At 38.9% G+C, this 15,427-nt stretch overlaps 1 protein-coding gene across 1 annotated transcript in view; it reads left to right on the top strand.

The window, feature by feature from the left end:
- ENOPH1 (enolase-phosphatase 1) overlaps window positions 1-15,205 on the top strand; it is a gene marked incomplete at its 3' end in the record, with an annotated part of 35,615 nt that extends 20,410 nt beyond the window's left edge. Inside the window, exons 2-6 of the mRNA XM_084233827.1 lie at window positions 1,506-1,607; window positions 3,591-3,796; window positions 7,200-7,332; window positions 10,070-10,193; window positions 15,066-15,205. Of these exons, the coding sequence (XP_084089953.1) occupies window positions 1,506-1,607; window positions 3,591-3,796; window positions 7,200-7,332; window positions 10,070-10,193; window positions 15,066-15,205 (705 nt within the window). The remainder of the gene's footprint in view (window positions 1-1,505; window positions 1,608-3,590; window positions 3,797-7,199; window positions 7,333-10,069; window positions 10,194-15,065) is intronic.
- Between the last annotated feature and the right edge of the window lie 222 nt (window positions 15,206-15,427).

Here is a 15,427-nt window from a genome sequence, read left to right as displayed (position 1 = left end):
TTCTGAGACTTTTTGTTCTTAGACTGTCCTTTCCCCATAATATAGTCATCACCGCTCTGTCATAGACTAGGTACTGATACGTATGTGACTTTATTTCTGGGCTTTCAATTCTGGTCTGTGTATCTATTTTTGTGTTTATACTGTATTGTTTTTAATTCTGTTGCTTTATAGTGCAATTGGAAATTAGGTAATGTGATACCTGCATTTTTTCCTTTTTTTCTTAGTGGCTTTGACAATTCAAGCCTTATGTGGTTCCATGTACATTTCAATATTTTCTGTACAACCTTGAAAAGTGGTGTTTGTGTTTTGGTGGCGGTTCTTAAACTAATTGAGAATAGGAACTGTGATGTCACTTTTCAGTTCCTTTCTCCATACCCCATTTAGGACTAGCATATCTTGGCATATAGAAGACACTAAAAACATTATTGAATGTGCCACATTTGATACATATGCTACAGTTTCAAGTAAATATAAATATGTTATAATCTCAAGTAAATGTAAAAATGACCTTGGATGTAAAAATTCCCAAGACATGGACTACTGACAGGTTATTTTATTTTTGAATTGCCTTTATACATCAATTTCTTATAGGGTATTCTGTTGGCATTCTGATTGCCAAGAATCATGGTGATCAGTTTGTTTTATTTTAAACATTTGCCACATGTGGGTATTATACTTGCAGCAGATATTTATTTGAGTTATGTATATCTTTCACTTACTGTGAAGTGTACTGGGGACAAAGCTGTAACATATATTCTGCTCCTGCCATCAAGGAGGGCAGATTTTTTAGGTAAAGCATTGAATAGTAAATTCACTCTTTTTTTTTTTTTAATTTTTTTCTAGAGGCATGTCTTATTTATTTATTTATTTATTTATTATTTGTTTGTTTGTTTGTTTGGTTTATACATGCACTGGGTACAGTCAGAAGCGTGGGAGGGTGAGAGAATTCACCAGAGCCAGAGCGGGGAGCAGAGCAGGCAGAAGGACCGAAGTACACTGCTGAGGGGAGCAGCGGGAGGCAGGAGAGGTCTGCTCGCCATGTGGGACCCTCCTCCGGTGGCCGGGGAGCAGCCGGGGATCGAACCGGCTGCAGAGGCTGCAGGCAGCTTCGCAACCCAGCGCTCAACCGCTGCGCCACCGGGGAGGCCCAGTAAATTCACTCTTTGTGTTTATATAATCTTAAATATAAGACTATAAACCCAATTCTGCCATTGTGGTCCAAAAGTAGACATAAGTGAGTGTGGCTGTGTTTCAACAAAATTTTATTTACAAATGTAGGAAGTAGACCAGATCTAAATCATTATAAATTGACTAGTGAACTAGTTAATTTATTTCTTGCTTGGTCTTTGTCTCACTTATTTGTCCCAAGCAACAGTTTTCATATTTTCAAAGGAACTTTTAGTGGCTTATTTGCTCAAATTAGCTAAGGTGAGATTGTTGAAGAACCTGATCTCATGCAAATAACTCAAGCTAATGCTTACATTTTCTTTTACTCTTTTACCCAGGACATTTTATTTCCTTACATCAAAGAAAATGTTAAGGAGTATCTGCAGACACATTGGGAAGAAGAGGAGTGCCAGCAGGATGTCAATCTTTTGAGGAAACAGGTTGGGCATTTCTATTTCATTGCTTCCACATTCCCTAGTGTCTTAGAATTGAGGATGCCTGAAATCTTAGAATAAATTCTGAACATATTGTAAAACAAGTGCTCTGGAAGTTGCCATGACTTGCCTGCTTAGGAATTCACAGCCTGTAATTAAACAGACAGATTGGGGCAGTTTATTATTGCTAGAATTGCCTCCTTTTGGAGCTGTTTTAGCTGCTTAGAGATGTCATATATTTATAAAACTAAATCCTTTCTGGGCGGAATGTAAAAGGTTCTGTACTGTATCATCACATTTTTCATTAATGTCTCCAGTGATACCACCTTATCAACTCTACTACCTGGCATGAGGCCCTGCTGACCCTCCCAACATGCTCCTGGGCCTTCATGCCCACTCTTCCTCCTTCCAGCCCTTACCCAGCTCACATGGTTGGCCTTCCTACCCACCTTAGTCTCAGGTGCTCTGTGCCTCTGTTCTCTCCTGGTTTTCAGTCTATTTCCTCCTTCCACAATGTGTGCTACAGAACTCTTGTTCTGTTGTTTTTCTTATTTTAATTGCTTCAGTGGCAAAGATCTTGCATGCTGTGCGGAGCTAGTTTTCACATTTATTTCTGGTAGTACTTTCTACTTAGTTTATTTCATTGGATTTTGTGGAATGCTCTACGAATTTAATGTTAGAAGTTAGATTTAGAAATATAGTCAGACTCTTTGGGGCATGGAGTATTTATATTTGCAGAATTTTCTAGATAACTCAGGATTAGTCTGAGTTATCCCTTACGTTACTTATTCCCTCACTTTAGTATATCTAAATCACTAAGTCTTTGGTTATTAGATATATGCATTGTCACAGAATTCTTGTTCTAAATAGCTATTAAGATTTTGCAAAATATGAGAGATTATAGAGGACTGAATGTGAACCAGTCATAGATATTACTAGTTTCATTTCTTTGAATCCCAGGCATAAAAAATTTAATTTTATTGAGATTTTCTTTGTTTCTTTCCTTAGTTATAGTGTAGAGAAGATGATCAGATTTAACTGTACTCCTGGTTTGTTGGTCCTAGTAAGTGAATCAACAAACCAGAGTCTTATTTTATCATTATATCACGTGTGCTCTCCTCATATACAACATGCCTTTTTGTTTAAATTTCAGCTTTGGCAACATTGGGAAAGTAATGTAAATTTATTAATTATAATCTACAGTTGACCCTTTTATAACACAGGTTGAACTGTGTGCGTCCACTTCTAGGCAGATTTTCTTATAAACTGACTAGATAAACTTATGGCATCTATAGTTATTGATAGTACATGATAGTACAGTATTTTGACCTCCTTATGATTTTCTTAACATTTTTCTATAACTTTTAATTGTAATAATTCAGTATATAATACATATACAAAATATGTGTTAATTGACTATGTCAGGCTTGTCATCAGCAGCAGACTATTATTAAGTTTTGGGAGAGTGAAACTTATATGTGGATCAGGGGTCAGCACTCTAACCCATCCCTTGAAGTTGTTCATTTGTAGTTTCTTTTAGGAATCTTTTGTATCATTCCAAGTGTAGAATACTTTATTTTTTCTTTAAAGATTTATTTATTTATGCATACAGGAGCTGGGGTGTAGGCCAGAGGTGTCAGGGGGTAAGAAGAATCACCAGAGACAGAGTGGGGAGCAGAACAGACAGAGCTAATGAAATACACTGCTGAGGGGACCAGCGGGTGAGACAAGGAGGTCTGCTGTGCCAAGTGGGTTAGTTCCCTGGCCAGGGATTGAACTCATGCTGCAGTGGCTACCGCTAGCTTCATCATGCTGAGACTTAACCACTTGTACCACTGGGGAAGGCCCCCAACTGTAGAATTTAATTTGAATTCTTTTGGGTGTTAATGGTAGTTGGAGAATGTTGGTCTACTTAATTTCCCAGTCCTATTTGAAGTGATCTTTTAAAAGAAAGTTGGACACAAACTTGATGTTATTTATAACTTGAAGGCTGAAGAGGACTCCCACCTGGATGGGGCTGTTCCGATCCCAGCAGGGTATGGGAATGGAGCGGATGGTGACTTGCATCAGATGATCCAGGCCGTGGTGGATAATGTTTGCTGGCAGATGTCTCTGGACCGAAAGACCACAGCACTGAAACAGCTGCAGGGCCACATGTGGAGGGCGGCCTTTGCAGCTGGGCGAATGAAAGCAGAGTATGTAACTACTCAAATGATTGCTTCACAATCTTAAAATGAATGTGTTTTTCATTAGTCTTCTCTCTCCAGTATTAGTTGCATGATTAGTGAGACAGAGAAAATCGACATTCTTTTTACTTTAACAAGTTTTTGTTACGTTTTGTTTTGTTTTTTTCCAAACATTTCTCCCAGTAAATTCCCCAGACCTGCATGCTTGGCTTTGTGGAGTGGTGAAAGACTTGATCCTACTTTATTTTTTATTTATTTTTTAATTTATATATATTTTACATAATTTTTCCTTTTTGTACAATATATACTTTCTGCTCTCAGGTGTAGTCTCTGTAGAGTTCCCACCACCAGTTCACCCGTGTATCATCACCATAGTCCCTTGTGCTATTCCCTCCCCCATTTTCAATCCCTCTCCCTCCCCTGCAGAATGGCTCTGATTTATAGTTGCCTGTTAATTTACTGTAATTATTTTTTTTTCCCTGATCCCTTGTTTCCCCTACATTCCTCCTAACTCCTATAAGTGAAATCATCCAATATTTTTCTTTTGCTTTCTGGCTTGTTTCACTGAGCATAGTCTCTTCCAGAGTCACCCATATTGCTGCGAATTGCATGAGTTTATCTTTTTTTTTTTTTTTTTTTTGTATTGCTGAGTAATATTCCATTGTGTATATGTACCACATCTTCTTGATCCAATCATTCATTTTTGGGCATTTGGTTTGTTTCCATATCTTACCTATTATAAAGAGTGCTGCAGTAAACACAGGGGTGCAGTTATTCTTTGGAATAAATGTTTTTGTGTCCTTTGGGTAGATTCCTAGGAATGGAATTGCTGGGTCCTATGGAAGCTCCATTTTTACTAGTTTGAGGGACCTCCAGACAGCTTTCCATAGTGAATGGACCAGTTTGCATCCCACCAGCTGTGTAGGAGGGTTCCATTTTCTCCACATCCTCGCCAACACTTGTTTTCCTGTTTTTTAGTATTTGCCATTCTCACTGGTGTAAGATGGTATCTCATTGCGGTTTTGATTTGCATTTCCCTGATTACTAGTGATGTTGAACATCTTTTCATGTGCCTGTTGGCCATTTGCATTTCCTCTTTGGAGAAGTGTCTTTTTAGCTCTTCCACACATTTTTTGACAGCATTGTTTACTTTGTCTTTATTGAATTGCATCAGCTCTTTGTAGATCTTTGTGATCAGTCCCTTAATGGTAATTTTGGGTGCAAATTTTTTCTCCTAATCAGTGGGGTGTCTCTTTGTTTTGGTTAATGTCTCTTTTGCTCTATAGAAGCTTTTTAGTTTCCTGTAGTCGCAGCTGTTTATCTTTTCCTTCACTTTCTTTACTTAGGGGGATGTGTTTTTAGTGATGTTACTGAGTTGTATATCATTTAAAGATTTATTTATTAGTGCCTACAAGAACTGGGGTATAGGTCAGTGGTGTGGGGGGAGTGAGAGGATTCACTAGAGACAGAGTGGGGAACAGACAGGCAGATTGAAATACACTGCTGAGGGGAGCAGAGGGCGAGTCAGGAGAGGCATGCTGTGCCATGTGGGTCACCTCCCTGGCTGGGGATTGAACTTGTGTTGTAGTGGCTGCAGATAGCTTCATAGTGCTGCATCTTAACCCCTTGTGCCACTAGGGAGGCCCCATTTTGTAGTGTTTTGCCTATATTTTCTTCTATTCATTTTATGGTTTCATGTCTTATGTCCAATTCTTTTATCCATGGTGTGGTTTTTGTGCATGGTATGAAGCAGTAGTCTAGCTTCATTCTTTTGCATATAGCAGCCCAGTTTCCCCAGTACCATTTATTGAACAGACGATCTTTGTTCCATTGCATATTCTTTGCTCCTTTGTCAAAGAGTAGTTGTCCATAAATATGTGGGTTTATTTCTGGGTTTTCTATTCGATTCAATTGGACTGTGTGTCTGTTTTTGTTCCCCATACAGTTTTAATTATTATGGCTTTGTAGTATCGTTTGAAGTCTGGGAGTGTGATACCTCTGTTATCCTCCTTTTTAGTCAGGAGAGTTTTGGCTATTTGAGGTTTTTTTGTGGTTCCATATGAATTTCATCAGTAGTCTAGTTCTTTGAGGAATGTCATTGAAATTTTTATTGGAATAGTGTTGAATCTGTAAATTGCTTTTGGTAGGATGGCCATTTTGATAATGTTAATTCTTCCAATCCATGAGCAGGGGATGTCTTTCTATTTCTTTGTGCCTTCTATTTCTTTTAACAAAGTTTGTAATTTTCTTTATATAGGTCCTTCATCTCTTTTGTTAGGTTTATTCCTAAGTATTTGATTTTTTGGTTTCAATTATAAAAAGGATGGTTTTCTTGATTTCTTCTCCAGATTGATTGTATCTAGGAAAGCTACTGATTTTTGTGTGTTGATTTTGTAGCCTGCTACTTTATTAAACTGGTTGATCATTTTGATTGATTTTTCTGTGGGACTTTTACGGTTATCTATGTGTATTATCATATTGTCTGCAAATACTTTTACTTCTTTCTCTATTTGGATTCCTTATATATCTTTCTGTTGTCTTACTGCTCTGGCTAGGACTTCCAGTATTATTGATAAGCAGTGGTGAGAGTGGACATCCTTGTCTTGTTCCATATCTTAAAGGAAAGGCTTTTAGCTTTTCGCCATTGAAAACGATATTGGCTATGGGTTTGTCATATATGGCCTTTATTATGTTCAGGTATGTTTCTTTTATCTCAAGAATTTCGAGGGCCTTCATTATAAACAGATGTTGAACTTTGTTGAATGCTTTCTTAGCATCTATTGATATGATCATATGGTTTTTATTTTTCTTTTTGTTGATGTGTTGGAGTACATTAATTGATTTTCGGATGTTGAACCGTCCTTGTGCCCCTGGAATAAATCCTACTTGGTCATGGTGAAGTATCTCTTTGATGCATTTTTGGATTTTGTTGGCTAAGATTTTATTGAGGGTTTTTGCATCGAAGTTCATTAGAGATATTGGCCTATAGTTTTCTCTTTTTAATTAGGTACAGTGTTTCTGAAAGCATTTCCTTGCTTTCTGAAAGCTCATTGGATATACTTATGTCAAAGATTACACAATAATACAGTTTTATTGTTTGCCTTTATGAATTCCTTGGGAATTAACAAAATCACTTTCTTATTTTATTCCTTTACTGTATGGTAATACTGTGTTATAGTAAAGGAATTGTCATTAATATAGCTCTCTGTCAGAAACTTCATTTACATCTGAATTGTTGATTGTAATCTGTGATCTCAAAACTCTGTTAGAGCTATAAGAGTTGACAGTCTTATGGCCTTGCTTTTCATGGTAAACATTTATGTACAAATAAACTTGTTGCCACTATTTGACTATATTTTATCTGACTAGATAAACATGTTCTTGTATTTTAACTTGGTGGTCTTCTTTCTAGGTTCTTTGAAGATGTAGTTCCAGCAGTCAGGAAATGGAGAGAGGCTGGAATGAAAGTGTATATCTATTCCTCAGGGAGTGTAGAGGCACAGAAACTGTTATTTGGGCATTCTACAGAGGGAGATATTCTTGAGGTATGTTACCTGGTTACTTTGTTTTCTGATGCTATCAAAGCATGAAATAATGAATGTGAAAGGAATATGCTACAGGTGTAAGCTAAGTTAGCATTCAGATTATTGCTTTTATATATGCTAAGCAGGTTGTAAAGAGAAGTGGGAAAATGAGAATCCATTATTGGGAAGGGTGATGTTTCTGTGGTATTCATCTTTGTATCAGAGGTTCTTAAATTTTTAATTTTTTAAAAAGATTTATTTATTTATGCATACAAGAAGTGGGATGTAGGTCAGAGGTACAGGGGGTGAGAGGATTCACCAGAGACAGAGCAGAACAGGCACATCTACTGAAATATACAGCTGAGGAGAGCATCAGGTGAGGCAGGAGAGGTCTGCTGTACCATATGGGTAGCTCCCTGGCCAGGGATCAAACTCTTGCTGCAGTAGCTGACGATAGCTTATAGTGCTGAGACGTAATCCCTTGCGTCACCTGGGAGGCCCCCAGAGGTTCTTAAATTTTATTGTATGAAAGGATCACCTGAGGAGTTTGTTAATGCAGACTCCTGGACCATACTTACTAACAAATCTGAATTGGCAGGTCTGGGGTGGGGGTTAGGAATCCACTTCTTTAAACATCTAGCCTAAGTGATTCTGATGATGGTTCTATTAGAACCCATCATGATGATGGGTTCTATTAGAACCCATCACTTTATGTACATTTAAGCTATTAGCCAGTTATATACCAGATGACTTGCCAATATTAGAAATATCATCAATCCAAAGAAAACTAATGGCAGACTTCTTGAATGCAGGAAACTACAAGGTAGATTCATTTGTTTCTGGCACTTTGGAGAAATACAGATTTTATTTTAGCAGAAACATTATTATGTAAAAGAACAGGGCATGTTATTATTGAACATTAATATAGTTACATTTACATTTCTTATATGCAAAAAGATTCCTCCTCGCTCCTCCATCCTCCCCTCCCTCACCCCCTGGAGGACAGGGTGGTCATTGGATGAAGGGAAAGAATACCTTTAGGACTTTAAAAAGAATGCTGACTGATTGTAGGCTGACTGTGGCAACATACAATAATAGGTCACTCAGCTGTTTTTTAAAAGAAGTATTTATTGAATCTCTGTTATGTGCAGAGAACACATTGGCTTTGGAGATTCTCATTTTCATCTTAGTTCTAATTCAAATATTAAGTCTGATTATTGGTAACCATTCTCCGAATACAGATGTAAACTTCTTTCAGTGTGGAACAGACAATAGGATGGCAATAGACAGGATAAGATAATTACTCACTCATTTTCTACAATAAAAACTTGATTCTCCAGCATAAAGTAAGGCAGACTGGAGGGAAAAAGAAAATCCATAAAGCCAATGTTCTTTTTTTTTTTTTTTTTTTTTTTTTTTTTTTGTGGGACCCTCGCCGGCGGCCGGGGAACAAACTGGTGCTACAGAGGCTGCAGGCAGCCTCGCAGCCCAGCGCTCAACCGCTGCGCCACCAGGGGAGGCCCATAAAACCAATATTCTTAAAAGTAAAAAAAAAATTTGTTTTTAGTTTGTGAAAAGTTCTAAAAACATTCAAAATAACGTATTATAGGGGCCTCCCTGATGGCAAAAGGGGTTAAGCATAGCACTAAGAAGTAGTCCGCAGCCTCTGCAGCAGGAGTTTGATCCCTGGCAGGCCAGGGAGCAAACCTCATGGCACAGCAGACCTCTCCTGACTCGCCTGCTGCTCCCCTCAGCAGTGTATTTCAATCAATCTGCCTGTTCTGTTCCCCACTTTGTCTCTGGTGAATCCTCTTATCCCCTGCACCTCTGGCCTATACTCCAGCTCTTGTATGCGTAAATCAGTAAATCTTTTTTTAAAAAAACATAATAACTGATCCTAGTAGTGAACTTATTTTAATTACTATGGGTTAAATTAGCAAGTTATGTGTTTGACCTCAGTTATTCCTAAGATGGCAAGGATATTACTAGTTCTTGGGTAGAATTTCTAAATATTTTAATTAGAAAATGAAAGTTTTTAGAAAGTAAATTAATAGCTTATTAACAAGGCAGGTTGGAAAAATCTGTTTATTCTGGCATCAAAGGCTTATTAACAAGGCAGGTTGCTTATTAACAAGGCAGATGGAAAAATCTATTTATTCTGGCATCAAAGGCTAGTGTTCAAAACCCTTCATCAGGAGTAAAGCCCAGTCCAATAAATAGTTTGAGTGCAAATAATGTTTTTTAAGGATATAGGGCAAGCATATCTTATAAAATTATAGGTATACCCAGGAAAAAGAATAACTATAAGAAAAAATAAAAATCAACAAGCAACTATAAACCAGAGACACACTATGGTGGGCGGGGGGAGAGGAGGGATTGGGTACAAAATAAGGGGGGTGCAATTGTATAGGGAATATAAAAAAACAATGTTAAAGAAATAAAAGGAGAAGCAGGCAAAAAAAAATTATAGGTATAAAATTAATGCTAATGAAAACAAACCAAACAGGTTATAAAATGATCTTAGATACATTGCACTGGTATTTTTCTTCTTCCAAACGTTTGTTAAAAAATTTTTCTTCACCTTTTGTTACCTCCTTAAAGTTCTCTGTTAAGTAGATTTTTAGTAAATATTTATTAAATGGGTGAACTCACCTGATTGCCGTGTATTTCAGAGATAAAGAGATTAGGAACAAATGTTCCTAATTGCCAGGCTGGACAAATATATCTCTAGTCAGTCAGTTCTCTTTTCTTTGTCCAGCTTGTTGACGGTCACTTTGACACCAAAATCGGACATAAAGTGGAGAGTGAAAGTTATCGAAAGATTGCACACAGCATTGGATGCTCAACCAACAACATCTTATTTTTGACAGACGTTACTCTTGGTGAGTAATCTGACCTCTATATTGTGTGTTCCAGGATGGGAGCTGAGCCTGACACTACAAACATGTTGCCTGTCTAAACACAGTTTAGGTGGGAACTCTTGAAATGTTTACCAGTTGACCCACCTCCCTCTCCATTTACCCATCCTTCAGGGTTGTGTGTGGGGAAATAACATTAGAAAGATTCTTCTCATTTTAACTCTATCCATGGTTTCAAACCCATTCATCTGCACACTCTTGTGTGTGCATACACACATACGCACACTGATGTAATGGTAAAATAACAAAAGAAAACTTAAAGGTGGGAAGGAGCGTACAAATAAGAGTATGAGGATAGGTGCTTGGCTAGTTAAGAACAATAAAGTCATATTGAACCTGCATCAAAATAACAGCACTGAGATCAGCTCTCCACAGTAGGGAAAAAAACAGAGAACATTCTGTAAAGAGTGTGACTGATTTTGCTTCATTATCATTTCAGTTCACAAGCACTGCTCCAGGGTGAGTAGGAAGCTTATCTCCACCTCTCTCAGATGGTCTCAGTCCCCCATGTACCCTGTGCGATGAACACATTATTCACTTGTTAAAAGATAGACATCCTTTACCCAACATGGCTTTCTTTATTAGATGTGGCAATTTAACATATAAGCTATTACTCTAAGAATTAAATGCAAAAAAAATTAAAATGCACAAAACAGCTGTGCTTGAATGTCAATCAAAGTGATTTCAGGAGTAGTTTTGACTAAATGTAAAATATACATTCCAGCATCTGTGTAAGAATATGAGTTGTGTTGTGAATTATAGAACAAATGGCAGTGAATGAGGAAACGTGGCAGCAAGTGGAGAACAGAGGGTGCCTGGGAGAAGGCAGTGTCTGCAGTTCTTTCCTGGAAGCTCCTGCTTCATGAGACCATTCCAAATTCCCCCACCTGGCCTCCAGCTCGTGACTGTGTGGTCATTTTCCTTAGAGTTTGTGCATCTCCCAAAGGACCAGCTTTCGGTGTGTTTATAATTGCACTTGTATTTGATGGCAGTTTGACATATTTGTGTTTCTTCCACTCACCTAGGAATGTACATTTCTCTGGGGCTGAGATCACACCTTCCATTTACCCACAGAATAGGACTTTTGTACTGTGCAGCTGCCCTTACCACTCTGTCTCTGTGCCAGCAACCTTGGAAGGGCTTTAGGGAAGAGGGGAGGCAGGGGTGCTCTTCTGCTGTTTGGTTCCACATGATGCCAGGCCCCTTGGAGGCAGCTTCAGCAGTCTGTTGATATTCCTCTCTCTTGCCATTCTGTCTGTTGTCACAGGACTAGAGTAATCCCCCCACACCCAGTCACTAGGGCTTGCCAAGATGGGGCCCAAAGGCAAATCTGGGCTGCTGGCAAATGTATCTTATCTGTGGTAGTGTGTATGCGCTTTATTCTTTCTCTGCCGCCGACCCTTGAGGTGTTGGTCTATTGTGTTAGGCAAGAGTTATAGGTATATAAGCTAATATAATAGCTTTCATTTGCTGAGTGGCTTAAAAAAAATCTTAACCATCAAAGATAATCTGATGCTGTCAAGAAGGTATGTTTTCCAGAAAAAGAGGTAGAATAGGCTTCATACAGACTAGACCCTTCAATAACTGTTAATATCTTAGTTAGAAATCTGAGTCCTTGGTAAATCTAGACTGTATTTTTTGATCTCAGTAGATGGCACCAAATCACAGCCTTTGTTATCTTAGTTTTGAAAGCTCAGCAGGTTTGGTGGCAATCAGTTCCTGTCCTGTGGGCTTGGCTCATTTTCAAAGTGCAAGGGCTTCTACAAATTTGATATTCCAAATTGTTGTGTTTTGTTTTTTTTTTAAATCATTCACATCAAAGGGTGACTGGAAACAAATCCCATGGTTTGCCTCTAATTTCCCTAGCACTCTGATGGTGAATTTCTGCAGGCTGAGAATTGAGACCTGATCTGTAGTTGAAGCTCTTCACAAATTCAGCCTGTCCTAAGCATTCTGGGGTTTAATGTATGTTCTAACTTGGGATTCCCAGACCCTTGTCCTGTCTCCTGCTTTTAATTCTCTGTTAATAATTATAACCCTTGCCCTAAGACCACTTATAGTTTCTTCATACTCTTTAGTCACATTTTTAGCCACACCTTTTTTCTAGTTCTCATTATAGTATATCTGTATTTCAGATATTTTGCTTTTCACTTAAACCACTTCCTTAAGTTGCAATCCCTAGAGAAATTATTCCTAAATTTAGAGATAACCCCCAGATTGACCTCAAGATGAAATTGGCTCATTCCACGTCTTCCACAAGGGGGTTTTGTTCCTGTCTTTTGTCTTTTGCCAACCCCATGCCCACTTAGGCAGCAGGACTGTAGCTGGGGTGGATCCAGACAACTGGCTGCCTGCCTTGCTCTTTTCTGTTCTCTCTGAAACTGTGTTTTGGTACCCCTTGCCCAGACTGCCATCTAAGGCAGAGTGGAGGACTAAGTTGATAACCCAAATAATAACTAGGTATGAAAGAGAGACCTAAAAGACTTTTGCTAGTAGACTAAATCTATGCCAACAGAGCAAGTTGATGGATGATTCGGGACAAAACTTGCCCCAGGAGGCTGAATGTGGAATAGCCACTTGCTAGTGTCCAGTCTCAAGTGGGTGTGATGGCTCAACTTGGTCAAGAGTGTTGGGTTCCTAATCAGGAGGAAAGCTTCGCTTGAGGAGTCAGACTGGGAACTAGGGGTAAGTTCAAGATAGTTTGCCTCTTCTGCTGCAGTGAGGGCCATTAAGCAGAATACCTGAGGGGATCCCTTAGTACTTTACTCTGAGAAGGCAACAGCCCTTCACAGGACAGCAGAAGACAGACACTTGAGGTAGGTAGGTGAAAAGATATCTCTGTTGCTTTTATTCTCTCTGGGAGCTTCTTATGTCTCTCAGTACTACTGTCCTGTAATTAATCCATTCAGATACTGCAACTGTTTTCCAAAGGCTGATAAACTACTGAGGTTTCTTATTACACTAAATCTAAATTCCATAGCATTTACTTCAAATTCTTCCTGTTCTGTCTGTCCAAGTACAGACCATCTCTCTGACTACAGACCTGTGTCAAGTCTCCTACAAAGACTTCCTACATTCTTCCAGTATATACATACTTATTATCTCTTGCCAGTTTTCTGGCAAGAAGTTTCTTTTTTTTTCCTTTTCATGTCAGAAGGGTAATGTGCTGGCATCGTAACAAGGTATGAGGGAGGCATATCTTACAACGGCATGAACACCCAGTCATCATGCTTACGAACCAGAAAAGGAAATGGCCAGAAGTTGAAACTTCTGATCACCCTTGGTGCAGAAGAATCATTTGTTTAATTGTGTATAATAATTTATTTATTTTTTTTAAGTCATTTTTATTTTTTTTTAAAGATTTATTTATTTATTTATACAAGCACTGGGTACAGTCAGAAGCGCGGGAGGGTGAGAGAATTCACCAGAGCCAGAGCAGGGAGCAGAGCAGGCAGAAGGACCGAAGTACACTGCTGAGGGGAGCAGCGGGCGGCAGAAGAGGTCTGCGCGCCATGTGGGACCCTCCTCGGTGGCCGGGGAGCAGCTGGGGATCGAACCGGTGCTGCAGACGCTGCGGGCAGCTTCGCAACCCAGCGCTCAACCGCTGCGCCACCGGGGAGGCCCTGGATAATAATTTAGTAGTTCCACATCAGGGACCTGAGATTTCTGCATTTTTAGCATGTTTCCAGGTGATCCCCACAGTACTGGTCCATGGTCCAATAGTAATGTCTTAGAGCAGGAGTTGGCAAATGTGTTCTGAAACGGGCCAGATAATAAATATTTTAGACTTTGCATACCCAATAGTCTGTCACAACTATTCAACTCTGTCCTTATAGTGCGAGAGCAGCCACGGAAAGTACACAAATGAATGGGCATGGCTGGGTTCAGTTAAAACGTTAGTTTGAAGAAGCAGTGGGTTGTAGTTTGCTGACCTTTTTTCTTGAGCACAGACCATAAAGTCAGACTGACACTTCAAATTTTAGCTCTACCACTTGCTAGATCTCAGTTTCCACACCTTTAGAATGGGAATAGAAACACTGTCTCAGAGTTATTGTGAATATTTAAGTGAGAATCACAGCTCCATGAAAGCAGGAGCTTGGTTTCGTTTACCTATCTGTGGTCTTAGAGTAGCATCTAGCACAACATAGTAGGTGCTGAAATGAAAGAAATTGGAGAGAGCAGTATAATCTGAGGCATATTGGAGGAGATACCCCTTGTAAAACCTAGCTATGTCGTTTCATCTGATGAGTACTATTTTTATTCTACCCACCACATAGTCACTGATCTTTATGCACTTACAGTCCAAAGAAGAGAGAGGCAACAGGTAATAACATGTCAAATCATATTGTTGTGATAGTCCTAAATATAGAATGTTAAAGGAGGACATGGGATTCTCTGATGCAGATAATTGTGGTTCTAGAAGATAAGCTATTTGAGCTGACAGGCAATAAAGATATGCAGTCTAACCCATATTTATTATATATGGAGTGTGATAAGTTTGGACTCTGGATGTGAGGAGCAGGTATTTTGGCCTGATTAGATCTTAGGATGCTTTTTGTCCCATAGCTGCTTCATTGAGATTATTATAGACAACCTGCCCTTTGGGAAATAGTTTAGTTCTCTGTAAGATGAAAAGTGTACAAACATGGCTTTGTTCCTGTTAGTAGGGAAGAATTTTTAGATATGAAAAATCAGTACATTTTAGCTTGAACAATTACCAAATCAGAGAGAAAAGCTTGTTTCTTACATTCCCATAACACCCCTCCCCCATGCTTTGCAGTAAATCCTCAGACATCATATTTTGATATTTCTCACAATATATTTTGATGTTCACAGAGGCCAGTGCTGCTGAGGAAGCAGATGTGCATGTAGCTGTGGTGGTGAGACCGGGCAATGCAGGATTAACAGATGATGAGAAGACTTATTACAGCCTCATCACATCCTTCAGTGAACTGTACCTGCCTTCCTCAACCTAGAGGAGGACTTCTGAAGAAGATTGAGTTGTCCTCACAGCGCTGTCCCTCTAGTTTTACTCTAATAGTGAAAGTTACTTACGTAAAAACAATATATGCACACATATGTATGTGTATGTTCAGATTACCCTTCACAGGCACATAAGGGAAAAAAAAAATCTCAGTTCAGTAAGGAAGGAGTAAATAAGTGAAGAAACTTACTTAAAGATGCTTTATATGTAGAAG

The sequence above is a fragment of the Talpa europaea genome (genome assembly GCF_964194135.1).
Source record: "Talpa europaea genome assembly, chromosome: 5".
Lineage (NCBI taxonomy): Eukaryota > Metazoa > Chordata > Mammalia > Eulipotyphla > Talpidae > Talpa > Talpa europaea.
The sequence above is the reverse complement of the archived record's forward strand: the minus strand, read 5'-3'. Positions and strand labels throughout refer to the sequence as shown.